The sequence below is a fragment of the Lissotriton vulgaris genome, chromosome 1_1, assembly GCF_964263255.1.
Source record: "Lissotriton vulgaris chromosome 1_1, aLisVul1.2, whole genome shotgun sequence".
Lineage (NCBI taxonomy): Eukaryota > Metazoa > Chordata > Amphibia > Caudata > Salamandridae > Lissotriton > Lissotriton vulgaris.
In genome coordinates this window covers 438,038,092-438,066,016 of record NC_141685.1, presented here as the reverse complement: position 1 = coordinate 438,066,016, position 27,925 = coordinate 438,038,092, and the positions used below count along the sequence as shown (strand labels likewise).

Sequence of the window (27,925 nt, the reverse complement as noted above, 5' to 3'; positions counted from 1 at the left end):
ACGTATCTATTATTTTGTTATTGCTGGTGCTATTTTACATCCATCAAACCACAGGCCTGATTCACAAAGGTAAGCATACACTTTTTTGTAAGTTTACTATTTTTTGGGTATTGACAAACTACAAGTTTAACTTTACTATTAGTAATTTTCTGACTGCTGAGACTACGCATATAAAAACCTAGGCCTCTACAAACGTTTTATGTGTGGAGGCTCCGCAGTCATAAAATTACTATTAGTAACATTAAACGTGCAGTTCCTGAATATCGAAAAAAATAGTAAAAGTGTATGTTTACCTTTGTGAATCAGGCTCCATGTCTAAGCATGATACCTAGTCCTAGATAAGAAAAAACCCATTTGCTGTATGGAAAAGGAGGCACACCATAAAGTTCTATAGTGTGTGTCACAACTAAGTCTGGGCAGTGAACTCCGCTCCGCTCTCAGAGTTTGGGGAGTTTTCCGCACTCCACGTTGCGCAGAACTTGCGGAGTTCCGAAAAGCTCCGCTCTGCGTAGCAGAGATTTTTTTCTCACTCGTGTTCATCAACGTCAAGTTGGCAAGCGAGTAAAATTCACCTCCCGCAAGATTTTTCCTCGTTGGTGAACGTTAACATCAAGTTGGCCAGGTCAAGCGTGGAAAATCAACCTCCTGGTGATTTTTCTGAAAGCGGGTGGTCAAATTTCTCATTGCGAGTGGTCGCATATGCTCGCAAATGCGCGCGTTGAGAAACTGTCTGTTCGCGTTGAGAAAGCGGCAGCTCTAGTAAAAATGTATTCAAGCGGCAGAAAGGAAGCAGCGCTCGCTTGCGCTGTGCATGGTGCCATTCCCGATGATTGCACAGTGCAGACAAGCACCTGCCACTGAAAATCAGCGTGAATGGCATTTATCTAATGCAATTACGGAGCTCTGCGTAGCGTGGCTGAGTTTTTTTGCACTTTGTGGAGATGTAGCCGAACTCCGCCTATTCTTTGTCACAACCCAAGACAGTAATTGAAAAGTAAAAGGAACAGTCTCCGAAATTAGTCCCGGACTCTCCTTCAAACAAGAATGGCGGGCAGTGAAGTGACCAAATTCCTGCCTACAGGTTCTTGGGAGGAGAAAAAGGGGATGGGGAGAAGCTAAACATACTAGAGTACCTGTCTCTCCTTACACGCTCTGATGTATTAGCTTTAAAGAGACCACATTTGCCACTGGTCCAGCTAGCCTGACTATAACCATAAATGCATAATATTAGACCAAAGAACTAGTACAAGTGCAAAAGATCACAGAGCGATTCCAGTCCCAATATATTTTAGATGGTGCTCAGAAAGAAACAGCAAGTAACAAACCCAAAAAGTACCCACAGACCTTCCCCGAGCTAGGAAGCATGAGACAATACTAAGAACTCGGCAGGCCGTTCAAGTAGCATTCAGGGAATGAAAATTAAAATTATAGCTGAAATCTTCTAGGAAACGCAAAGCTGAAAACAAGGAACACAGGGGAATTAGGATGAACAAAACAAAGGTGCAAGGAGCACCAACTACGGAGAGCAAACTAAGCAGTTGCAATGTAAGTTGTTCCCACTACCTGGCTGCTTAAATTGTCCTGGCTGCAGTCCTTCTGCTGAACTGATTGGCCATCCATCTCTGTCTGACCTGGAAAACTTGACTCCTGCATCTCAGCCACAGCTGTCACTGACTTGTCTTCATATTTTCCATGTCCTTAGACTTTGAGCCTGATTTAAATCTTAGCGGACGGGTTACGTTGTCACATCGGTAACAGATATCCTTTCTGTCAAGTATAAATCCCTTTATATCCCAGGGGATTTATGTTTCGGAGGATGGGATATCCGTCACCGTTGTGATAGAGTAACCCATCCGCCAAGATCTAAATCAGGCCCTTTGTCTCTTTTTGTGTTGCTTGCTGTTATCCCCAGCCCCTGTCACTCACAAACCAGACAGTCAATTCACAAACAGGCCAAGGCACACAGAAAGGTCAGACAAGAGAACAGCCACTTTCTAAAAGTGCTGTTCTCAAATACATGATTTAAAAACCATCTGTCCTAAACAATGTGTTATTAAATTCTGAGTTCAGGGATACCAGACTTTAATTTTCTATCTTGCTCCTATGGGAAGATATGCAGGTAAACATTATACACAGTATTCCCCATTATAGCCTATGGGCAAGAAAGCCCTCTCAATAGTGAAAAACAGAAATGGGCTGTATTTCACTACCAAAGCATGTCACACACACTAGTACATGCTCTACCATTCATATACACTGCACCCTGCCCAGGGGGTGTACCCAGGGCCTTCTATAGGGATGTCCAATGTGTACATAAAAGGGAAGGTTTAGCTCTGGCCAGTGTGGACACTGGCCAGGGCAGCATGGCAGTTAGCAACTGCACCCAGGCACCGCAGTGGCAAGCCTGAGACACCATTTTAGGGCTACTCATGTGGGTGGCACAATCAGTGCTGCAGGCCCACTAGTAGCATTTGAATCACCAGCCCTGGCACACTCAGTGCACTTTACTTGGGACTTCTTGGTAATGCAAATATGCCAATCATGGATAACCAATCACAATAACAATTTACCTAGGGAGCACTTGCACTTTGACACTGATCAGCAGTGGCAAAGTGCCCAAAGCATCTAAACCAGCAAAAATGAAATCCAGCACAGAGTAAAAAATACAGGAGGTAGATGCTAAAAGTCAGGTGAAACCACGCCAAAGATGCCAGGTCTAACAGTTGCTCTTTTACACAATTTGTCTGGGGCTCGATAGTTCTTCCTATTATGCATGACAGTATTCCACTCCCCCCAAATACCTCCCCTCATTGCCCTAATGGCTTATTAGGGATTTTTTTCTGATTATTCGGGGGCCATGAACTTAGAAGGTGGACTTCCACGACCTATCCGAGGCATCATAACCCTTTCAGGCTATAATATATTGTAAAAGACCATTTCAAATTTGATATCATCTCAACCTCAAATTCTTGTTGGTCTGGTGCTTTAATGATTGGATGTGGTCTGGTCATTTGTTTCCCACAAGCTCATTTTATTCTGGAAATATGGAATACTGGATCTACTGATCTGAAAACGGTAGTCTTACACCTGAACGTCCTATTAGTTTCACCTTAGAGAAGGGGCCTTCAAAACGGGGGGGAAACGTAGTCTGTGACCCCGGGATCACTAGATGATATGCTGTCTAGCCCTTGAGTGTTGTTCCTATGAGTCATGACATCATGAAACAGGGCTAATTATAAAAAACACATTTAACATACAATTGAATTGTAGAAGTTGTGTACTTTGGTAAACAAGTTGAACATGGCAGGTGTGTAGTAGAACACAAGAGCCCTCAAAGCTATTATCATGACCATCAGTAGGGATCAGCCATTAAATAATGGCATCCCAAGCAATGGACTGAGTTAACAGGATGGATTTACCAATATGGTATTTATGTAGCAATTTATCAACAGCTTGTACAATATTTTACCACAATTATACTGAGCAGTTATTTGTACATTTTCAAGCATTTTTATTATGATCACTGATGTGAAGGGAGAAAACTCATTGAAAATCAGGGCATTCTTTTTTGTTTTTCAGAAACAAACTCCCATAGAAAAAGGTATTGGTTCATTCCTATATATAAATAATTACTCTTTTCTTTAAGTTCTACTACCTCAGTACATTACATTTACCTAGATTTGAAGGGCAACCATCAAAACTTTGCCCATTTAATACATAATTCTAAATGTACGCCCTGTTTTAAACAAAGAACATGAACTTTCACTGATATCTTTGTGTAATTGATAGGAAACGCTTTCTGTAAGTGAGTGCCCCAAACGTCAGTTTTACCAGAATGTATTATCAAGAGTGACTATATAAACAGACCAAAATATTATTGGAAATGAAAACTTCTCCCTCAGTAGCTAGCTACACCCAGGAAATATCTATAAAATGGATTACTCCAAAAGCTCTTACTAAATATAACCCTCTGTGAAATGGACTACTTCCACATGAGCATCTTAAATATTTAAATGAGCTTGTAAATGTCTCAATAGAGCGGTGCACCCAATACAAGTTTTCTAAGCATCAGAAACTTGGGTATGTCCGTAACATTGAAAAAGTCTCAGAATGGTGAGTACTCCAAGCAACATGGCATCATCTGCAAGAAAACCAAATAATTGTAGAAAGTAAAACATTTCCCAATACATAATGTTGGTAAATGACATGGAATCATACAGGAAGCACAAGTGACATTGTACACATGTATTGCCCTAGCCAGGGGTGTATCTTCAAAGGAGATGTGTGAGGGGTCACACCCCAGAAATTGCACATGCAGATACTAGGACATAGCTCCTCTAGGTCGGGTTGTGGTACTCTCTGCCTCAGGATGTTCTTTAACAGCAGGACTGCAGCAAAGATGTCTGACACAACTATGGCAATAGGGAAAGAACCTTTCCCCTATGACGTAAGCGTCGAGAGGAACTCTCACGTGTGGGTACACCCTCCTGTGTTCAAAGCACTGAATCACAACAAGTAGTCCCTCAGCACATGGACCAAATCCACGTCTTATCAAATATCAACCCTGGTGAGGTGAGAATGGGAAGTCCCTAGATGAAGTAACCCAGTACGGAGTGGGGAAGGAAATAATTCCTTTTGTTTTAATTACCCTCACGCACCCTAGTGGGGTCATGCTTTATCATTGGATCACCCTGACGCCTAAAAGTCAGGGTGGGCTCGACAGTATTCCAGGGAGCTCTTGTGATATATGGCCTGGGGTAATTTAAGATTAAAAAAACCACAGGCATATCCCAGTGTCCTTTTATCATTGGATCTGTCAGGGGTGTTAAAAATGTAAATAAAAGGGTCAGTGGAGATATTATGGTCCTATGACCCTAATGCTAACATGCAAAGATGTCTGTCAACCTAAACCATGGAAATGTTCCCTTTAAGATCAATGTCTCCCCTTATCCAGTCATAACAGAAAGGGGAAATACATGGCATTAGACTCTGATACCTATGTGAACAGCTAAAGCGCAGACACCTTTTATTTTAATTTGAAACAATGCATTTAAAAATGCATCTATCAAAGCTGTTTTCACTTGTTTATTTTTTCCTCATCCACTTAGAGGAAGTCTCCCACATATATTTCCAATGATGGAAATGGGGTGAAAGGGTTATCCCAATGAGCCCCTGTTCAATTAGGTCTTTTTTTGTCTTTTTTTAGTTTTATATAGCGCGAACTAGATCCGAAGATATCAGGTGTCAGAGCGCTTTACATGAGCACCAGTTTTGTTACACAAGGACACATTCTTTTTTGTTAGGCACGGGGAGATTAAATAATTTTCCCAGAATCACAGGATGATGAGCGTTGTTGCCGAGACTCGTCCCCGGTTACCCAGCTTTGAGGTCGACAGCTCTTGCCGTAAGGCTACATCCTCACTCTTTTGTGTTATTAGCGGATGGAGGTGGAACGGTAGAGCATGACAAAAGAACACAATACCCCTATTCGAACGTTTATTTTTATAGCGAGAGAAAGAAATGGACTGGCTTTCATTTTAAATCCTCGGACTTTATTCCGACAAATATTGTAAGGCCATTTTTATCAAAAGTGCAGTGGGTGAACAGTGAAGATGCTAGTTTTCCTTTTATTATATTAATTTGTACTCATTTTCACTTTGGAACCTGCAAGACCCTCATTCTCTTCATGGATTCAGTAGGTGACCAAAAATCCTTTTATTTAGGGCAAATCTACCTGTTTAAGAATGCTGCAATGCCATTTTCTACACATAATGTCCTCAAATTCATATTTTTAATTGTGAGCAGAACAGCACGCAATACTGTTCTATGAGCTTCAGCTGACTTAAAAATGTTTACTGAGCCCTGCATTGTTGCTCTTTCCAGTTGACATTACATCAAATACATATTAAAAAAAACCTTTGTAGAAAAAGAAGAGAGAAATGCCAGCAAGTGCATTATAATAACCTACCAAGCTATCTTACTGGCAATGTATCTGTAACCTCAAGGTTATACAAAAGTCCACTGTATCAAGCACTCAACCTCAGCTACCGCCATGGAACTGGAGTCCGTTACTTGGATGTGGCACCTTTTCTGTGCAGCTGGTTGCACCATCTATTGTAGTTGGATCCACAGTACAGATTATTGGGAAACTGCAGAGTTAAACAGCCCCGCCAACCCCCAAAACCACTGCCACCCATCTCACTGGCTTGGATACGCCGCCCCTAGCCTTAGTCCTACCATGCACTAGTTAAATAGGAGGAAGAAACAGGTTTCATGACACTCATTCCAATTTAATTGTTGTCCCACAATTATAATACTCTGAGAAATACAGGCCCATATATGCGCATTTTCCATTTTGCGATTCCCAAATAACGAATCTGTAGAAATCGCAATTTGGGAATTGCATAACCGAATGTATGTACTTTACGATTTCCTAATAGTGATTCTTAAGGATTTACAATCGCAAATTAGGAAATCGCTAATATGCACATATGGGTTTATTAGTCCTTTTCAACCAGGGCCTGCCCCCTGCTAGCCCCATAGCATAACGTAAATACATGTGTAATCTAATGTGAAGCCTCTGATGATTGTACTGCTGCTGTTTATTGCTCATCAGACATCAATCTCAATTACCACGCATCCGACAATCACATTTTTTTGTAATTGTGCTTCCTTCTCGCAAAGGTTTGCCTTTCACTACTTGACATCAAAACGCCTTTTTATTATTTTGCATTTACTCTCTTGTTTCTGAACGAAAGATTATATGCAAATACTGCTCCGAAGCGACAAGGGTTTACCAATGATTAAACTCATACTGACATGTTTTTGTTTTTAAAATAAAATGAATATTGCTCCTTTTTTCCAACTCAGTCAGTAAGTTCAAATAATGAGATGTGCGAAAGAAGAACATAGGCTCGAGGGCAACTTCTTACCATAAGACAATTCTGCAGAAATGTTCTTATCATATGTTTCTCTGCTCCTAAAAGGTAAGCTTGTAATGGATCATCCTACACCCGCAAGACAATTCAACAGTCTTTGCTGTACAGTAAAATATCCAGGAATATAAAGTAACTGCTTTGTAAATAGGTCGTTCACATCAGGCTACATGGAATGAAAAAGGCCTCCTCACAGTACACCAAAACCACTGCACCACAATGATAGTTTGTGTCACAAAAAGGCTAAAAACACATTCCTTGAACTTTCTGGCATACAGAGAACAGGTTCTGATCCCCAGTGCCAGTCCTTTAAGCGGGATAACAAAAAGCGGGTAGGTTCTACGAGAGGGATGTGACCATTTAAGTGTAACTAGAAGTCCTTTTCAAGAGACATGGCCTGTGTATTGGCAGTTGCGGCTAATGCATGTGAACTAGAATCCTGTGCCTGACACACCATGCCTTCTGACCAGTATTATAGCAAATCCCTATTTGCGATTTCCTATTATGCGAATCGCACAATGTGATTTCTACTGAGTAAAAATTGCATTTTGCAAAGCACCATAGGCATTTGCACATTAGGAAAGGCAGTTTTACATTTCTTAACAGCTCGAAATAGTGATTCGGACCGTTAAGAAATGCAAAATTCTTTCGTAATATGTTCCTAGAATGTAAGAAGATTACTTAGTTCAAGCCAATCGTATATCCCTGTATCTTGTTGCACACAATAATGTGATCTCATTCTTGAACATGAATGTTTTTCATGCTTTTTATCAATGAAGCTTGGTACAAGCCTAAGTACACAAAATAAATCAAATGCAGACTTTGTTAATTCAATAGCAGTGGCAATGATTCCAAACAACTTTTCATTTACCAGCTGCATGCATGATTAAAAAATGTGACGAACTTCCAACCGTACTCTATTATATGATCTGGATTTAAATGGGACAATGTCAGGGCATGCCCCCCTGAACTTCAGCTGACCACTACATGGTGCAAGTCTGTGTTCCAATATACAGCATTCACACATTTCTTACCGCTGTGGCCAGATAAGTTATAAGGTAACTGCACTTATATGAAGCCCTAATGCATGGTATGCTGTTGTTAAAAGTTATCGATTTGAAGTTTTTGATGTCTAGATTGTGGGATTGTCTTCTTAGAGTGGCATCATGTGTGGTAGTTATGTCAAGAGGGATTTTAGTTTTAGTGATTTAGATAAGCACCTTATGAAAGTTGCGAGGAGACCACCTTCCACATTACACGTTCCACTGAGAATCTGGGAGATAGATGGTAATATAATCATAATAGAATTTGGCCAGATTGCATGAGGCAAGCCACACCTAAATGTTATGTTGACTTGAAGCATGATGTCAAGCAACACGGTTTACTAGTTTGTTTGATCATTCCTGCAGTCATATCTTAATGCCATGGATCCTAGTGCTTTGCTTTTATTGTTCCACAGAAATATCACGTCTCCTGCTGCAGATGAGAAAATCTTGAAGTTTTTGAGAGATGCAATGAAGGAATGTTCAAGGATATTGGATATAGAAAAAATCAGCCTTGTTTTTCTAAACAAGGACAAGTCACACTCTGGACTTCTCCCAGCCTTTGAGGTATGTACATTAGTTTCCTTGCATTAAGGTATAGAAACGTATAAAGTAAAGTAAGTCGCAGTAATAAAGGGTGCCAAGCCTTTGCTGAGCACATTTCACTCTAGGTTTCCTTGGGGGTGACTCTAACAGGAAAAGTGAACTGTAATCAGCGAATATCACAAATATAATATAAAGCTCAGATGACACCTAGTGACATATGTAATGTCCAGGAAATTCAGACTCGCCATGTTATTTTCCAACAAATGGCCCGTATAATGAAAGGGGTAAAACCGGATAAAATGAACATATGTGATTACGAATGTTCAAGGAACGTACCAAATCGATGTCAAGTGATGTTGTTTGATTGGCCAGATTAAACTTTAACTGGGTTTAGGATACTTCGCTTTGGAGAGTGTACTTACAAGACGTGTTGTGGGGTCTGTGTTCATGAGTATTTTAGTGTGTTGGGTGTGTTGGATGTAATGTGTGCAATAACTACTCTAAAGCATTGAGGTTCATGTGCATGTTGAACCCTTTGGAAATAGGTACATCCAGTGAGATGCAAACCATTTGGGCTTAAGAGAGCAGTCAGTCCCAGTCACTGGGAGAAACTTTTTGTGTGAGAGACAGATGGAGAGTGTGGTTTACAGATTTTGCATTATCTCATGCAGGTACGCCACCTTCAGTTTGATGTAAAGCAGCTCATTTTAGGGGAGTGGATAAGGTCTGTTCAGTGGTAAACGGTTGAAATGAAGTATGAAGTGAGTAATTGCACCATTCATGTGAGTCATACCTATCGGCTGTGAAGTCCTTCTGCATACAGTCAGTTTGTGTTATATTGTTATAGTGTAGCTGGTACCTGGTAGCTGCACTGGACTGGGAGATTGGTTGAAATCGAGGAGTGGCGGTGGTGAACTTAAGGGCTGTGTATTTAGTCCTTGACAGTCTCTTCCACTGTAGGAGGGGCTCTGTTCCGGGTTACTTGGATTTATGTGTGCATCATGTACTGTCTGATTTGATTCCATGAGGGGTTTATGTGTGATAATAGGGAGATGGGGACAGCCAAGGATGGTGAAAAGCAAAGCAGGTAAATGAATGAATGATTAGAGCCTTGTATAGCGCAACTTTGCCCGAAGGCGTCAAGGCGCTGAAGATGGAATGAAAAGCTGAGTGTGAAAAAGAGGAGGAATGCTAACTAGAGGTAGGCTTCCCTGAAGAGCCAGGGCTTCAAGGCCTTCTGGAACTGAGAATGAGAGGATTGATCCCTAAGTTCCGCAGGAAGGGCGTTCCACATCCTATGGACAAGGGAGGAAAAAGCCCTCCCGCCCCATCTTGCCTTCAGAATTCTGGGAACGGCAAGAATGTTTTTGTTCGCAGAGCGAAGGACCCTACCGGGGACATAAAGGGACAGAAGAGAACTGATGTCTTCTGCCCCCATCCCATGAAGAGCGCGATGAGTAAGGCACAAGGCCTTGAAGTCAATCCTGGCTTGCATGGGGAGCCAGTGCAGATCTTTCCTGATGGCTGAGCCTGATGAGCGCCTAGGAGCGTCAACAACAAACCTTGCGGCCGCGTTTTGCACAATTTGAAGACGCTGGACGAGTTGTTTGGTGATTCCCAAATAAAGTACGTTACAATAGTCCAGGCGTGAGGCAATGAGGGCTACCGTAACCTGTTTACGGGCCTCGAATGACAGGTATTGTACGATTTTCCTCAGGATTCGCAAAACCGCGCAGCAGGTTGAGGCCGTCCTGTTGACCGCTTGTCGAAAGAAAGTGAGGAGTCAAAGATCACGCCCAGATTCCGAGCTGACTGAGTGGGTGTGGGGCAGGTACCGAGAACAGAGGGCCACCAGTCCGCAGACCAAATGTCCTGCTTTCCTCCAAAAATGATCACCTCCGTTTTCTCCCCGTTAAGTTTGAGGTAGTTTCTTACCATCCACTCTGCAACTGCCTTCATACAAGATTTAAAATTAAGGGCAGTGATGTCAGCGGTATGTGAGATGGAGACCATGATCTGGGTGTCGTCAGCGTAAGATACGACTTCCAGACCAAAGGATCTGACAAGCCTGGCCAAAGGTGTTACATATATATTGAAGAACGTGGTGCTCAGGGACGAGCCCTGAGGAACCCCACACTGCACAGGCTTGACAGGGGAGAGGTGCTCGCCCAACTTGACCCTTTATTCGCGCTGAGTCAGAAAAGATGTTAAAAGACTAAGCGCTGGTCCGTCCACTTCTATTTCCTGTAGACGCCCAGCCAAAATGGCAGGGGACAGAGTGTTGAATGCGGCGGTGAGGTCGAGCAGGACCAGCAGAGTAGTCTGGCCACTGTTTACTTTCGCACAAATGATATTAGTGACAATTGTCAGGGCGGACTCGGTGCTATGGGCTTTTCGAAAACCGTGTTGGGATGGGTCAAGAAGGCTAGCGTGATCTAAAAAGGCGCTCAGATGGGTATTTAAGTGAGTTTCCAGTATTTTCGCGGGAGAAGAAAGCAGGGAGATAGGGCAAAAGTTCTTAAGGATGCCAGGGTCTAACGTGGGTTTCTTAAGGAGGGGCTTGACGATGGCCAATTTCCAAGGTTTCGAGTAAACTCCCTCAAGGATTGCCTGGCTGATCACCTCTAAAAAGGGGGGAAGTAGGACATCCCTGCATTCCTTAAAATTTTTAAGAGGGCAGGGGTCAAGAGGAGATCCAGATTTCAGGTTATCCAAAAGCAGATTAATTTGTGGAGAAGTGTGGCTCAGGGGTTAGAGGCGGCAGACCCGGAGCTGAGATCGGCCCTGGACCAGGGTTCAATTCCCCGCCTCGGCGGGTCTTGGGCTAAAAATTCCACAGACTCGATAATTCTCGCTCCGGTGCCTTCTCGACTCACGGGTTCACACTCTGCGACTCTGGGCAATAGCTTCCTTAATCTCCACAACGGCCCCTCGCGGCGGGATGCCTGGCTTTCACCTTGTGGATACCCTGCCGGGGTTATCTCACAGGGGAATACCAGGACGGGTTCCCTAAGCAAGCGCCGGGAAACCCTTTGTGGGTAGCTGTGCGCTATATAAGCTCAAATACATTTACATACATTTACATTTTGTTCTGAGGTAAGCAGAGGGAAGTTAGTGAAATAACCCCCCTGCAGTGTAACGGCGGTAGCAGCTGGTGAAAGAGTCTCCAGGTCAGAGGGGGGCCCTTTATCATGATTAAGGGCTTCTAGGCCCGAGTATATGTTCGAGATTTTCACATGAAAATAAGTGGAGATTTGATCACAAAGGTCCTGTGAGGCCTCGATGGGGTCAGGAGATTGAAGGGCACACAGGAAGTCCACAATTTTAAATAGCTCCCGAGGGGGGTTAAGGGAGGTGGTGATCTTAGTAAAGTGGGATTCCTTTTCTACCAGCACAGCGGCTTTGTACTCCTTGAGCAGTCTCTTATGGATGTCTTTTTCAAGGGGGTCAAGGTGGAGTGTCCAGAGCCTCTCCTGCTTTCTGCAGCCCTGTCTGAGCACTCTGAGAGCGTCTGAGAACCAGGGTGCTGTGGGGCGTTTCCTTGCAGTAAAGTACTGCTTCCGCGGGGCTAGAGTATCAACGGCTTTAGAAATAGCATTATGGAGGGCAAGGGCCGAGGTGTCAGTTCCCCTGATAGAAAGGGGCATAGGACTGGACAGAAAAGGGGCCAGAGTTTCATTATTTATCCATGAGTACGACTGAGTAACATTTACCTTCAAAGATGGGAGGAGGCAGCAACAACAGAGACTCCATTAAAGTACTCATCAATACCTTGGGAAATCATTCTGGGAACTTTGACAGCATACTGCAGGTGATAAAGGAGATGAGTAGTATCATTGAAAATGAGTAAAATTTGGTGCCAATCAGTGTAAGCCAGTTACAAGCTAACCAAAAATAAATCTGTCCGAAAGAATAATGGAGAATGAATCCAAGCTAGCTATATTGAGATTCAATAAATCAATCAATCAGTGGTTGGTAAAGCACGCTACTCACCCGTGAGGGTCGCAAGGTGCTGGGGGGAGGGGTTGGGAAGCTCCGGGTCAGTCGAAGATCCAGGTCTTGAGGTCTTTCTTGAATGTGTGCAGGGTCGGCGTGCCTGATGTTCACCGGGAGCTCATTCCAGGTCTTGGCTGCGATGTAGGAGAAGGCTCTCCTGCCTGTTCTGTTTCTGCGGATGCAGGGGACCTCTGCCAGGGCGAGGTCGGCAGAGCGGAGGTTTCTTTTGGGTATGTGGAAGGATACTTTCTCATTGAGGTATTTGTGTCTGATGTTGTTGAGGGATTTGTAGGCGTGGGTGAGGGGTTTAAAGGTGACCCTCTTCTCGACGGGGAGTCAGTGGAGGTCTCGTCGGTGTTGGGTCATGTGCTCGTGGTATGGCGTTCCTAGGATGAGTCTGGCTGCTGCGTTCTGGATGGTTTGAGTTTGTGAAGTAGAGCTCTGTTGATTCAGGTTCTTTGTGAAGTAACTTTAAGCCGAAGTTAACGACCTTAAGTTAAGGTCACTGTGAAGAATCTGAACAGGGCACGTACGATAACGTTAAACAGACCATACACAGATTATATGACCTTGTGGAGTTGAATCAACCACTCAATACCCAGAACCTCTTCACGAGGTTACCCTGATTGGCTATACAGTGCAGTGATAAGGAAACCACTACTCACATTATTCACAACCTTAATACCAGGGCCTAAAAATTATCAATATCTCACATGGAATGTCAGAGTGTTGAGTACTCCAGACCAACTGCCCATGATTGCCTCATTTGAGTTAGAAAAAGTGTTTCATATGATCCTTTCGTCTTATTTATTCAAAGTGTTGAGAGCATCTACGCTGGCTGTATTCTTTCGTACAATGGTCTGTGACAAAGGGAACTCAGCCAGAAAGCACAATTTCCTCAATGCTGTTTACAATGGCAGTTGAACCTCTGACAAGCAAATGGCATACACGAAGGGATACATCTCACAAGGGATACATATAGTATTGATGCATGCAGAAGTTACCCTCTTAAAGTTATGCAACCCAACAGCTACGCTTCCAGATGCCATGAAGATAGTATCAGACCTCAGGAAACTATTAGGTTCAAGAACAAACTGAGGCAAATCATACCTATTCCCCCTGAGTCCTGTAGATCACCTGATGATACCCAACACCACTCCCAGTTGGGAAACAAAAACATTTAGGTATATGGGGAAACAAATTTACCATGACACTGGATGGCTTTAGGGAGGCAATTTCGGGAAAGCTGCTACTGAGATTAAACTGACGGTCCCCTTCTGGTGCAGGCTACCTTAATACCCAATGATAGGGCATCCATTGCTAAACTGAGTATCCTCCCCTTGCTCTTGTACTATTTTGTCGCCATATTGATCATAAAACAAAGGAAATTCTTCAGGGAATTAGACTATTTCCTCTCTGTCTTTATATAGGGGATTGCGAGGAAACTAAGATGTGGAGGCCCTTGGAGGTGGGTGGAATGGGAGCACCTAATTATAAAGCATGTTATGTTATGTTTTTTTTGTCTAATATTTTTATTAACATTTTCCTAAGAGAAACACATTGCATGGTGGTACATATAAATTGGCTAGGTTTCCTGTGTTTTCAACCTTCGGAACCACGGGCCTTTCTCTGGGCTGACGGTTATCTAATACATAGTATAATTTCTGCCATAAACAATATCACCCAATTTTGCATGTCTTTGCACAAGAAGATACATCTCCTTCCCATTGATTACTGGTGTGTTAAAAACCTGTTATAGTGCTTAACTACTAACTGGGGCGTCTAACTGGGGTGATGTTTGTGAAATCCGGGATATATGAGTCAGACAGGGTTCTGGGGCTACTGCTTATCCTTCTTGTGCGTGTGGTTTACTTCAGCGGGTTGAGACCTGTCCAGTCATCACCGTCTATCTGGCTGACCTAGTGTATGAGTGGTTGCATCGTCGTACGCCGTTGCACACTTGCAGTTATGTGGGAACTAATGTGTGTGCTGCCGATCTGGGCCTGTATTTGTGAGTCTACTGGGGCTTGCGACCGGGTGTCTTAATTGTCGCGCGTTGTTTGCTGTTTGAATAGGTGTAGCAATAAGGTCCACTCCATGGTTATGGGGCGTTTACATATCCCTTTTACTTCCTCCTCCCTGAGCGTTTCCACCTCTGCTGCTGCCCATTTGTTCACTGCTCCCACCCAGGCTGCTATTGGGGGTCCCACAGGAGCTCACCAGTGCATAGATATTTCTCTTTTAGCTAGTACTATTGCTAGCGATGCAAAGCAAATTAATACTTTGTGCTGTTTCTGCCTTTGGAAGATTCCGAGTGCGCGGGTCTCCCATGTGTTCATGTTAGGAAGACCCGTGAGTTCCCTAAATGTCTCGTGGATAGTGTGCCAATATAATCCTATTGTAGGGCAGGCCCAAAACATATGCTAAAAGTCTGCGTCCGGTGTTTGACATCTGTGACAAAGGAACTGAGTGGATGGATAATACAGCTGGAGACGCACTGGCATTTGATACGCTCTGTGTAAGATATAAAATTGTACGTTTTAAAGCGCGCATTTCGGGACACCTTCTTGGGGTATTTGAGTGCCGTCTCCCATTCTTTAACGTGTAAATGGCGCCTCAGCTCTTCCTTCCATGTTTCCGGCAGCTCGTCCAATGGTTTGTTTAGAAGCTCCCATATGGCTTTGTAGAGCCATGTGATCAGGGGCCGCCCTGCTCCCATGTGCATGATTGGGTGGAGGACCGGATGTGTTGCTAGTTCTCCTCCTGTCAAATCATGATGTAAAATGTAGCTTTCTATGATTTGCCTGTGGAGTAAAAATTGGCCAGGGGAAGGTCCAAGTCTTCCACCAGCTGGCAAAAGGGTCTTAATTGTCTGTCCTCAAATAGGGATTCTATCTCGGTGAGAGTGTGCTCTGTCCATATGCGGAGCATATTAGTCATATAATACGCCTCTCTTCTGGGCCCGCCCAACAAAGGCAGTAAAGGAGAATACAAAGGCACCCCTGCAGACATACGGTGTATCCTCTGCATGCATTTACGAACTACCGACACCTGTATTGGGTATATTGGGTATGTGGGTCTCGGCTTAGTGCCGGGCAGTAGCAAGCGGCGGAGTTCTGGAGTGGGTATGGGACCTGTCGCTGTGTGGGTCTACCCCACGTGCCTTCCCACCGTCCAATAGGATAGCCACTGCAGTTGCACCACCAGAAAGTATGATTCGAAGGAAGGTGTGCCCAGCCCTCCCTGGTTGGTGGGCAGTTGTAACTTAGCCAATGCTATTCTATGTCTGCCTGCTTCCCAGTTTAGCGAGCTAAGTAGCGAGTCTAAGTCCTTGAAAAATGCTCAGATGGGATTACAGGTAAATTTGTAAAGTGATACAATAGATGTGGGAATTTAATCATCTGTGCTAGGAACACTCGTCCTATCAGTGCCAAAGGAAGGTTCTTCCAAAATCCCACTGCCGATCTAATCCCAGCCAACGTTCTACGGTGATTGCCTTCAAATATATCAGATAGGGAGTGATACAAGCAACTCCGAGGTATTGGGGGGTGCTTGCGCTCCATGCTATGCTCTGTTCCCCTATCCGAACGTCCAGAGGGGCAAGGATCGGGTGCAGTGGATAAACGGCAGACTGGTCCCAATTCACTCTGAGCCCGGATGCCTGTGCAAAATTTTCAAGTGTTGTCCATATGGTCGTCAAATCTGCGGTGATGTCCCACACATATATTAAAAGGTCATCAGCATACATGGAGACACAATGTGTGATGCCCGCTATGGGGATGCCCCAATTCTCCCCCCCCCCCTCGGCGTAATCGTATTGCAAGAGGCTCTACCTCTAGGGGAAATAGCAGGGGCGAGAGTGGGCAGCCCTGTCTTGTCCCTCTCTCCACCTTAAATACAGATGATATCTATCGTCCCATGCGAATTTTTGAGGTAAGTTTAGTGTACAAGAGGTGTGTATGTGCTAGGAGAATAGGACCTATCCCTATCCCTATCCTTTGCAGGACTGTAAACAGATATGGCCACGTAAGAGTATCGAAAGCCTTCTCGAGGTCTAAAATGAGACAGGCTGCCCTGGGAAAGGCGGCGCTTGCCTGATCCTGCACATGGAATAATCGGTGTAAACTTTGGGAAGTGTTTCTCCCCGGTACAAATCCTCATTGGTCTGGGTGGACCAGTGGCCGCAGGATTTGCATGTAATGGTCTGCCAATATCTGTCCTAGTATCTTATAGTCAGCGGATCGCAGTGTGATGGGATGATATGAGGCCAGCTGTTGTGGGTCTCGGTTTGGCTTTGGGAATGTAACTAAGACTGATTCCCTAAGGGATCCCGGGAGCTCACCTTTTTTCTAGCGCATCTGCGAACACCTCCACGAGGTGGGGGACCAGCTGGGTGGAAAAGGTTGAGTAATATTGCAGGGAGAAATCATCTAACCCTGGTGCTTTGTTACAGGCCAGGGCGTGGATTGCTTGGGTAATGTCTGTAGATTGGATCTCTGTGTCTAGTGCAGTTTTCTCAGCTGCTGCAATTTGTGGCATTGTCAGTGAATAAAGGAAGTGGTCTAATGCTCCCTGCCCAGCCTGTACTGGATTTCTGTACACCTCAGTGTAGTACTGTTGGAACAACTGTAGTATTTCTGCTTGGGAGTGCACTAGAGTACCAGTGGGATCAAGCACTTTTGTAATGGGTTTTATTTCAGTACCTTGTCTAGCTATCCAAGCTAGTAGTGTTCCTGTTTTATCCCTCTCCTTGTGTACCCTAGTTGCGTATGCCCTAAAGTTGTATCTGCGCAGGTCTGAAGCAGAGGCTGCGTGGGCTGTTTTTGCTTCCGCCATCTGAGCTATAGTCACCCTGCTCGCATCTTCCTTTTTTGTTAGAGTGGCTAGCTTCATTTCAGCTTGTGTCAGTGCTCGTTCCAGTGTCCTCTTTACCCCTGCTATTTGTTTTATACACTCTCACCGGGCTACTACCTTGAATGCATCCCATTCTATTAATTTGGACGTCACCGTTCCCGCGTTATTAGAGAAGTATTCTTGTATACTTTGGCCCTGGTCATGTTTGAAAAACCTGGTCCATCAGGAAATCCTGTGGTAATCTCCAGGTGGGTACTGGGGGGTGGGGTGGGTTTTCCATTGTAGTCTTAGTATATGTGCATCATGGTCGGAGAGGACCCTGCCTAGGTCATCTGCATGCAGAACTTTGGGGACTAGCGACCCTGTGCAAATAAATCTAGCTAGTCTTACCTATAGATTGTGTGGCATGGAGTGGAATGACTATAGTCTGGTTTGGGGATGGCGATCTCTCTATGTGCCTGTGAGTGCCCAATATGTGACCAATGTTTGGTAACGCTCCGTTAGCTTGTGGGCAGGCGAGTGTGTGGGTGGGAGGTGGTATCGGTCTATGGCGAGTTTCAATACGCAGTTATAATCGCCCCCCATTAACCATAGTATGAATTGGGCAAGGACTCCTGTCAGGTGGTCCCAAAACTGGGGTTTGAGGCATATATACTACCCAAAAGTATTGGTTGCCCATCTAGGAGGCCCTCCAAGAACGCATACCTCCCCTCTTTGTCAACCGTTCTCCGGAGTTCCTGAAATGGGTTTCCCAGTCTGACCCAGTCAGTGCCCCTCGCGCATAGGCAGAATATGACGTAGCGCATATAATCCCGCGTCGTCTGGCCCATAGTTTGTCTATCTTTCATATAGTTAAGTGTGTCTCTTGCAAGAGAGCGATCTGTGCGTTTTGACGTTTGGTATAGGAGTAAACCGTGTAAGGCTTACTTGGTGTATGGAGGCCTCTAACATTTAACGTCAAGAGGCTGACATCTGTAGTCTTTACTCTGGCAGCCATGTCGCGGTGTCTGTGAGGACTGGTGTGGCATGTCCCGGCTGGACCAGGGTGCCCGGTGATTCCCCATCAGGGTAGTGTTCACATAGAAAGAGCAGTGCTACCCGCCTGTGAGATGCTGTCAACTGGTAGTGTAAGATCGCCGAGGGGGGATTTAACTCAACAGGGAGATCATGTCCCAACTTTGAGGACTTACCACACGTGCAGTACGTCCAAACTAGACATACTGTGTTAACCTAATTCGTTTTAACCAAGGGGGGGTCATGGCTTCGAGTGTAGGTGATATTTATTCTGTTCCACCCTAGGTGACCAATGAGTCGTGAACGGTGCCTGCGATTCTCGCCGTCAATGTATACCGGAGCCCCGCTATCATGTTGTGGTATTCTACCCTCAGTCAACCCCAAGTGGTAGGGGGGTGCGGACATGTTCCCGTAACTCCCACTTGGACAATAGTAGGGTGCACGTGGTGTATTACAGATCTTACTACAGCATAGTATACTTATTAAATGAAAGTGTCCGTAGTCTGTGGGGTCATCTCTGGCAGGGTAACCGAGCCTTCTAGGGACGTATTGGTGTTGTCTACTTTATCTTCGGAGGTGAAGATGTGACGGCTCCTCTCACCATCCAAGCTTCCCATTGTAGGCCCTATTTCTGCCGCCTCTTGCAGGGCTCTCCGATAATTTGTTCAAGGTTTGGGGGCCCCACCCTTGTGTCTCTGTGCGGGGTGCGGACTGCTCTTGGGTCGCTCTATTCAACTGTTGATGTTTGCCTTTGGGGCCTCGTTTGTAGTGTAGGTCACCTCGGGGTTTCCCTGTTTGAAGATGCTGTTCCGCCCAGTCATATGTATCCTTGGGGGTCGTAAAGAAGATGGTGCGTCCCTCATACATTATTTTAAGCGGCCCGGGAAGAGTAGGGAGTGTTGAATCCCTTTTTTTCGACGCAAGCGTTTGACTTCTAAGAACGATGCTCGTTGTCATTGCACTGTTTGGGAGTAATCCGGAAACAACTTAACTGTCTTATCTGCGACCTGTATGGGCTCTTTTTGTTTGGCTGCTCTGACCACTGCGTCCCTATCCCGAAAATGCAGGAGTTTTAGTAGGAGAGGTCGAGGTGGATTTCCTGGCAGATTTGCAAGAATCTTGGCTTAGATTTTCCCATCACAGATAACAAGAGAAATCGAACGATAGGACCCCGAAAGGACAGATGGTTTGTCCTTCTTCTTAAATATGACAATATTAGCCTCATCCCAAGATTGTGGTGTGCCCCCCATTTGCACTGCTTGAAAAACAGCAAGCATATCCATTTTGAGATCTTGATAAAAGGTCCTATAGACCTCCGAGGGAAGCATATCAGGGCATGCAGCTTTTCCGATTGCAATACTATTGATAGCCTGCTCTAATTCATCAATAGGTAGAGGGGTGTACAGCATCTCGGCTTCCTCCAGACCCAACCACTCCAATAATAAATTTTGGAGCCCCAGAATTTTGAGGTATCGGCCCGTATCTTGCCCTGTGTAGAGTTCTGTATAGAAGTCATAAAAAACCTTAAGGATCTCCTAAGGAGGATCATGTATATCACCCAGAGCATTCTTCATACCATTTATTCTCTGTCCAACCTCCTTTGTTCGTAATTTCTGAGCTAGGCAATGCCCTGTGGCCTGCCCATACTCGTAGAAATCCTTTATATAAGTTTGATATTTTTTCGTGATTTCCTTGCTCTATAACAAGTTGATATTGGCTTTGTACCTGGCCACACCAGTTTGAAGATCAGTGATATCATAGCCAGCCAAGATCCCCCCTGCCTGATTCTCTTTCACTGTTTTAAGTTTATTATATAATTCCTGCATTACTAGTTTGGCTTGCTTCTGCTTATATAGTCCATAGTTCAGGACTTTCCCTCTAAAACAAGCTTTAAATGTATTCCAAACAACCCCATGTGACATGGAATGTCGATTGGTTTGAAGGAAGTCCTTTATCAAAACCTTCATGTGGTCAATAAAAATATTGTCCAGGAGGAGTTTCCTAGCAAAAGTAAAACCCCTTGGAGCTATACATGTACCAAGTGTGGGAATATCCAATACTAATGGCGCATGATTGGAAGTGATTCTCGAAAAAACGTGTATCTTAATTCCTGTGAATAGTAAAGGAGATACAAAAAAGTACTCAAGCCATACTAGCTTGCTGTGTGGGCGAGAATAGAACGTAAACCCTGAATATTGCATATGGAGAGTGCCCCATACATCCTTCAGGCCATGATCAGACAGTAGATGATGTAATGCTTTAAAAATCCTAGGTTTTCACCTTTATAGTTCTGAATACCAGATTGGAGTTCTTTCCCACTCAAATTAATATTAAAATCCTCGCACAGCACCAATGGAGTAGGCCATAGAGCAGTTCCAAATGTAATTGCTCAAGAACGGGGGCCTCATCAAGATTAGAGCCATATAATGTACACAGCGTGAACTTTACTCTCCCAGAATATATTCCAAAATAGCCCAATGTCCTTGATTATCAGATAACACGCGTCCTGTTGTTTGTATTGCCGATTTCGCTAACACCGCCACCCCCCCTTGTTATGGCTGCAAAGAACACATAACCCAATTCTGACAGGATCTTTCGCTTTCCCAATAGTATATGCGTTTCCTGCAAAATCAACACAGTCACCTCATCCTGTTTTTTCCATCTAAGGCGGATTCGTAAAATCAGTAGGTTCCTCACTAGAGATGCTCTAATTTTAGTCATCCTAGCATTGATCACTTCCAGACTCGACTATGCTAACACGTTGTATGCCGGAATTCCATCAATCCATCTTCACCGGCTGCAACTTGTCCAGAACCAGGCAGCCCGCCTGATTTTCCACCAGCCAAAATACCAACATGTCACCCCTCTTCTGCGTAGCCTCCACTGGCTCCCCATCACTAAACGCTGCATCTTCAAACTGGGCTGCGTCACTTTCAAAGCCCTATCTGATCTAGCCCCTGCTTTCATCTCTTCTTGCCTGACTCGGTATGTCCCCCACAGAGACCTCCGCTCTGCAACTCTCAATCTCCTGGTTACTCCTAAAACCAGGCGGAAAAAGCATGGTGGCCTGAGTTTCTCTGCCATGGCCCCCTCCACCTGGAATTCCCTCCCTACTGCACTCCGCCTCTGCCCCAACTATGATCACTTTCGCAGATTACTGAAGACCTTCTTGTTTCAGTCAACACTTGAGTAATTCCCCTCCCCAGCTGCCGTTATGTCAAGAGCGTCATGAAACCGTTGGTGAACGTGCGCGGTACAAATACTTTTAACGTAACGTAACGTAACATAACACACTAGATCGGGCTGAATCACATGGAGCTCTGCGGCAACTCTTGTCTCTTATTATAATTATTTAACCCACAGACATTTAAAGAGCAGATTTGAAGACCTATCTTAGCCATTGATTAAAGATGGGTACCAACACTTGCTCCATTCTGATATAGCAAAAACTTTAACATAAGAAAGCGAGCCCTTGCTCAATTCTCTACTAAAAAAAAGCCTAAGGTTTATCGAATTCATAAGCTTAACAATACTGTGGATTAATTTCTATTTTTACCCCACCTCACCCATACCAACCCCCACCTGAAACTCCAACCTACCAAACTCCCTCCCGAACCCACCCACCCCCCCTCCCCAACCCTTCAAGAAGGCTTTTGGACTGATGGTCCCTGTGATGACAAACTCCCGCCACCCGGATGTTCCCCCCGCCTCTATCCCTACCCTATGCATAACACAAAGCAACAGTAGAGCAACAAACAGCCCAATATATCATGTAAATGTTGCAGGTACCACAAAATTACTTTTATGCATAATAAACAGAAAACCACATAGGGTACGATAATACAAGAAAGGAGGAGGAGATACCCAAGCCACAACTATACATCCACCAATTTCCGATGGTCATCTCTGTGCAGGTTAAAATATGTGGCTTATGCTCCAAATCTGTCTTCCATCGTTACTCGTGAGTGTTCGATTTCCACCAATACCTTGTCCAGTTTGTCGGACATTGATGTCGGTGTTGCAGCGTCCACCTCCGCTCTGGAGTGTTTCATTGACTGGGAGGACTGTCTTGTGTGGGCTGGTGTTTGCGGGTTCCCAGCTACACGCTGTTGACCCAGTCTTAAATTCACTAAGGGTGCCATGGCTCGCAATACACCCTCCGGTGGCAGAGCGTTCATCACAGTGGTACGTTCTCCTATTCAGGTCCCCCCGGTTTTTGAGGTGTATTGACTTCCCTCTTCTTTATGGGTGTTCCTCCGTCTCATCACTGCACGTCTTCTCCGGTATGCGTCACCGTTCCCCTCACTTACCGCACCTCAGGTCCTGGCGATGATCACCGAGCCCATCTCAGTGAGACGGCGGGTCCAGAAGGGTAGGAGCAAGGGCGGTTGGATACCCCCCTACCCTCTGTTGATCCTTTTATGGGGTACTTTGTTGCGAGCGCTGAGAGGGGACAGCAACACATCCTTGTTTGTGATCAGATGGTCAGGGGACCGATGGGTGTTCGCCCCGTCATTACATGAAATGTGACGTGGTCTTGGTTGATGCAGAGCGCAGGGGGTGTTTCCGCCCGTCTCCCGGTTTAGGGTTTCCGGTTCTACTACAGCATTAGAGGGCCCCTGATCCCCAGCCATGTTCCATCCCGCTCCCGGGGCTGGAAAGTGTCCTCCTGATGGCTCCGTCACAACTTAAGCGCTCAGCTGTGTCTCCCCCGCTACCAGGTCCCGCTTCTGCCCCCCACGTTGGGGCTTAGGGCCTATGTTGGTGAGCCTGCCTCTGCAATGCCTCCACTCCGCAGTCTTCGGGATTGGGTGCCACTGCGTGTAGGCCTACGATCCCCCAGCGAGAGTCCAGTCTCACTTCGAGTTTCTGGGGGCAGGTACCCGCAATCGCGCACAGGTGATATGCCGCCCCATAGCTGGTGGCTTCAACCCAGGCGTTCACCTTAATCAGCCACGTTGAGCTGCCACTGCTTACACTGATGTCCGCCTCGAGTTCCTTGTTCGGCGTCAGGGGTGTCACAAAGATATTCCCATATCTCCAGGCACCGCCATCTTGATAAACAGACCTCCAATGTTGATGGGCCCGCATTGGGTGTTTCCTGCTGCTGCTACTGTGTGATTCCACAACGGTCAGCTGGCTCTACTCCGCACTGTCCCCGAGGTCGGTGTGAGCTCTCCGACGTGGGCAGCGGATCTTGTTGTCTCCGTAGCGCGGACCTATGAGCTGGGCGCCGCCATTTTGTCTCGGTCCGCCCGCTCGTCAGTCCCGTCCCCGGGCCGATTTCGCATCCCTGCCTCACCAATCTTATCTGGGATAGGTGTGGGGGCTCCTCTTTGTCCACCAGACTGCCCCATCTCGGTAATCTGGGACCACCGGCACCTGTAACTGCTGATTGTTCTGGCTGCCTGCCGGAGCTCTACTCAGCCACATCCTCAATTGCGGCTACCTAGGTCGCATGTTATGGTTTTGACATTTATCACTCGCACAGGTACTCCGAGGAGTGTCCCTGCGCGTGCCTAAGAGGTAGACTGACATCATCTGCTAAGAATTATCTGGAGAGGAATGTCTTCAGTTGCTTCCTGAAAATCCTCAGGGAGCAGATAGCACGAAACTCCACCAGAAGCTGATTCCAAACCTTATACCCTAGATAGCCCAGAGAAGAGCAACCAGATTTTTGTTTACGGACCTTAGGGACAATCACCAGAAGTTTGTTGGAAGAGTGAAGCAGCCTGCAGGGGAATAGAAGTCAAATATGGATTGAAGGTAAGCCGAGCCATGACCATATAATGCAGAGTGCACAGTGATAAGTGCCTTGAACTTCACCCTCATACCCACTGGGAGCCAGTGCAGAGCTTGAAGATGGGATCGGACACTTGTTCACTTGGGAAGGTTGAGCAAAAGTCTGGCCGCATCATTCTGGATCACCTGCAGTTTCTTAAACAGGTGGGCGGGCCGGCCGACATAGAGAGCGTTGGCATAATCTATGCTGGAAGTTATCAGAGCTTGGATAACCATTTTCCTAGCAGAGATGGGGAGCCTTGGGAGGAACTTTTTGAGAGATTTCAGAATACTGAAACAAGAGCCCGATAAGCTTTTGATCTGTGGACAAAATGAGAGTTTATCATCGAACCAGAAGCCCAGCTTTTTTTTACTGGTCTGTCGTGGCTCAATCTGGCTTCTGCATCTGGCATAGCACGGAGTCTACGTTGGTCGAAATATCAGAAGCCATTTGGGAGTCTCTTGATGCAGGCGGCAGAGCTGCCCTGGTGCTGCTGGACGTCTCTGTGGCATTTGATACGGTCCCCCATGCTTTGCTATTGGCCCATCTCCGGACTCTCTGAGTTGATGGTCTAGCCTGGAGATGGTTTGAATCATATCTGGCGGATAGATCCCAGCAAGTCTGGGTCCCTCCTTTTGCAGCCCCTCCCCAAGCCTTAAATATGGGTGTTCCTCAGGGGTCTATATTGAGCACCTCTCTTATTTAACATTTATATGTTCAAGTTCAAGTTCAAGAATTTATATGGCGCACTACTCACCCAGAGGGTCTCAATGCGCTTGGGGAGGGGGTTCATTATTTATTGAATAGCCAGGTTTTAAGTTCTTTTCTGAAGGAGATGTGGTTCTGTGTAAGGCGGAGGTGAGTGGGGAGTGAGTTTCAGGTCTTGGCCGCCAAGTAGGAAAAGGATCTACCTCCCATAGTGGATCTTTGGATACGCGGAACTGCGGCGAGGCCTTGATTGGAGGATCTTAGTTGGCGGGTGGGAGCGTAGAAGGATAGTCGGGTGTTGAGGCATTCGGGCCCTAGTTTGTAGAGGGCCTTGTGTGCGTGGGTGAGGAGACGGAATGTTATTCTCTTGTTGACGGGAAGCCAGTGGAGGTCTTTCAGGTGGCCGGTAATGTGATCTTGGCGAGGGATGTCCAAAATGAGTCTCGCTGATGCGTTTTGGATGCGTTGGAGTTTTTTCTGTAATTTGGCTGTAATTCCGGCGTAGAGGGTGTTTCCGTAGTCTAGTCGACTCGTAACCAGTGCGTGGGTGACAGTCTTTCTTGTCTCGGCGGGGATCCAGTGGAAGATTTTTTTGAGCATGCGAAGTACGTTGAAGCAGGAGGATGAGACGGCGTTGACTTGTTTGGTCATCGAGAGTGAGGAGTCTAGGATGAAGCCAAGGTTACGTGCATGGTCCGTGGGTATGGGTGCTGAGCCCAGATCCGAAGGCCACCATGAGTCGTCCCAGGCAGAGGGGGATGATCCTAGGATGAGCACTTCCGTTTTGTCTGAGTTAAGTTTTAGGCGGCTGTTTTTCATCCATACGGCTACTTCTTTCATGCCTTCATGAAGATTGGTTTTGGCGGTGTTAGGGTCTTTGGTGAGGGAACGGATCAGCTGGGTGTCGTCAGCGTAGGAGATGATGTTAAGGTTGTGTTGACGCGCGATGGAAGCGAGTGGACTCATGTAAACGTTGAAAAGGGTGGGACTGAGTGATGATCCTTGTGGTACACCGCAGATGACTTCGGTGGCCTCTGATTTGAATGGGGGAAGTCGGACTCTCTGAGTTCTCCCAGCTAGGAACGATTCAGTTGGCCGAAGTTCTTGGGTCAAAAGTGATTTCGTCAACTGACGATACCCAGTTGTTATTCTCTTGGGACAAGCACAGCTGGACCAACTGCTCACAGACAAAAACCTGCCTCTCTGCTGTGTTCCATTGATTGGCGGGTACACAACTGAAATGCAGCGCAGACAAAACAGAGATTCTCCTCTTTGGAAACTTCTCACCGCAGCTGTGGCCCGGCCAGAACTCATCTGTTACATCTACAAACATCGATCAGACATCTTGATAAGTTTGAAATTAGCTCTATCTTTCTACTAACTCACCAACTCGATGATTAAAAAAAGAAATCCAATTACAAATTGAAAAGAATTTCAAACCCTACACACACCAATAAACCTCAACTCTAGTTACACTAATTAGTTTTGAGAACCCGGGACCCTGTTCTCACTTTCAGAAATACCTTCCAACGAGACCTTTCTGATAATTTGACTGAAGAAAGTTCTTGACTGTCCCTACGATCATGCCTAGGTTCCAAGACCCAGGACTAACTTTTTTATTAGCACCCTGAAAAACGAAACACAATTCGTGTCATCTTGTACCATAAGACCTTAAATCAAGACATTCCTCTCCACATGTTGTAGTTCCAATGGACCACCCCACCCATAAACACAATGTATGAGCCAACTCTCTGTTGTCTTGGATTGGGTGGTGTTTTATTTGATTTCCCTTAAGGGAGAGCAGGGGGACGGAGCAGGGCTGTCTATCACTTATGCCTCTTCACAGTTCTAAGCCACTTCAGATGATATGGAGCCAACTAAAACAGCCTGTTATTGTGCTTTGACAGGTCATAGGCGGCGGTGCAGGTGACATGTCATATTTACCTCAAAATAAGTGGCCTGATGCAATAAATTAAATACCAAATTGCATTACATCACCATGTTATTGAACAGAGTTTCATATCCAGCAGTATGGGGAATAACTGTAGTTGCACCTTCTATTGGTTCCACTCCATCTGTGTTTTTAGGCTAATACTTCTATTATATTTTTCAGGTTGTGCTGGTCTGCCAGCAGCATGGACTTACTATCTCTCCTCTGCTGCTCAAAGAAGTCCTCTGCAGTCAACATATGTGCGTAAAAGGCAGAATAAGGCAAGTGAACAGTTATAAAAAGCATATGTAATTTGTAGAGCAAGAGGTGTGCAAATGGATTCAGTACAATGTGAAATTCCCTGTTACATGGTTCTGTGTGCCATTCACATTGAAGAGTAGAGTAAAGATACAGAGTACCCCTTACATGGAGGAATATTTGATTGTCAGAACCCCTTTTAGAGAGCCACGGGGCACGCAGGATTTATGGGGCCTTTTGGTGGTTGTGCCCTTTTACTCCTGATGTCCCGGGGCCAGGGCCGGCTTTAGAGCTGGTGGTGCCCATTGCACCAATTATTTTTGGCAACCCGCCCCCATGACCCCCTCTTCGGATTTCCTCACGACAACTAGGCAAAGGTGCCCCTCATATCTCCATAGCCCCTCTCGCTAAAACATTTAATTTATTTTAAAGCACTGGTAAAGGCTGACTTTACTAATAAGAATGTATATTTACCCAAACAAACACTTTTCAGCAACTTAAGGAATAGATAATGAAAGACTGGGGAATGTCCTAATCTATTTTATGCAGTGTGCATGCAGCTTTTTGATGGCTGTTCATAAGATTCCCCTTTGTATATTAAGGTTGCATCTTATGAACTGCGATGACAAAAGGATCTCTGTGACAAAAGCAGTAATCCATTCAGCTAGCCATACAAAATACAGATCTGGGATCTGATTAGTATGCGTTCTTTGCAGTAGGCATAGTAACCCTCAGTGCTACTTTATGGGGAGTCAAAACTGCCCCTAGACAAAACTCTGATCTCTCTCTCTAGCAGGAACATTAATCACAAGAGTAATATTGACATTTGTATTGCTGCCTGAAGCCTGGACACACAAGG

The 27,925-nt window shown here is 45.4% G+C and overlaps 1 protein-coding gene across 1 annotated transcript in view; it reads left to right on the top strand.

Annotated features, from left to right (window-relative positions):
* C1_1H1orf87 (chromosome 1_1 C1orf87 homolog) overlaps nt 1-27,925 on the top strand; it is a 237,231-nt gene that overhangs the window by 48,691 nt on the left and 160,615 nt on the right. Inside the window, exons 7-8 of the mRNA XM_086936224.1 lie at nt 8,395-8,545; nt 26,992-27,089. Of these exons, the coding sequence (XP_086792350.1) occupies nt 8,395-8,545; nt 26,992-27,089 (249 nt within the window). The remainder of the gene's footprint in view (nt 1-8,394; nt 8,546-26,991; nt 27,090-27,925) is intronic.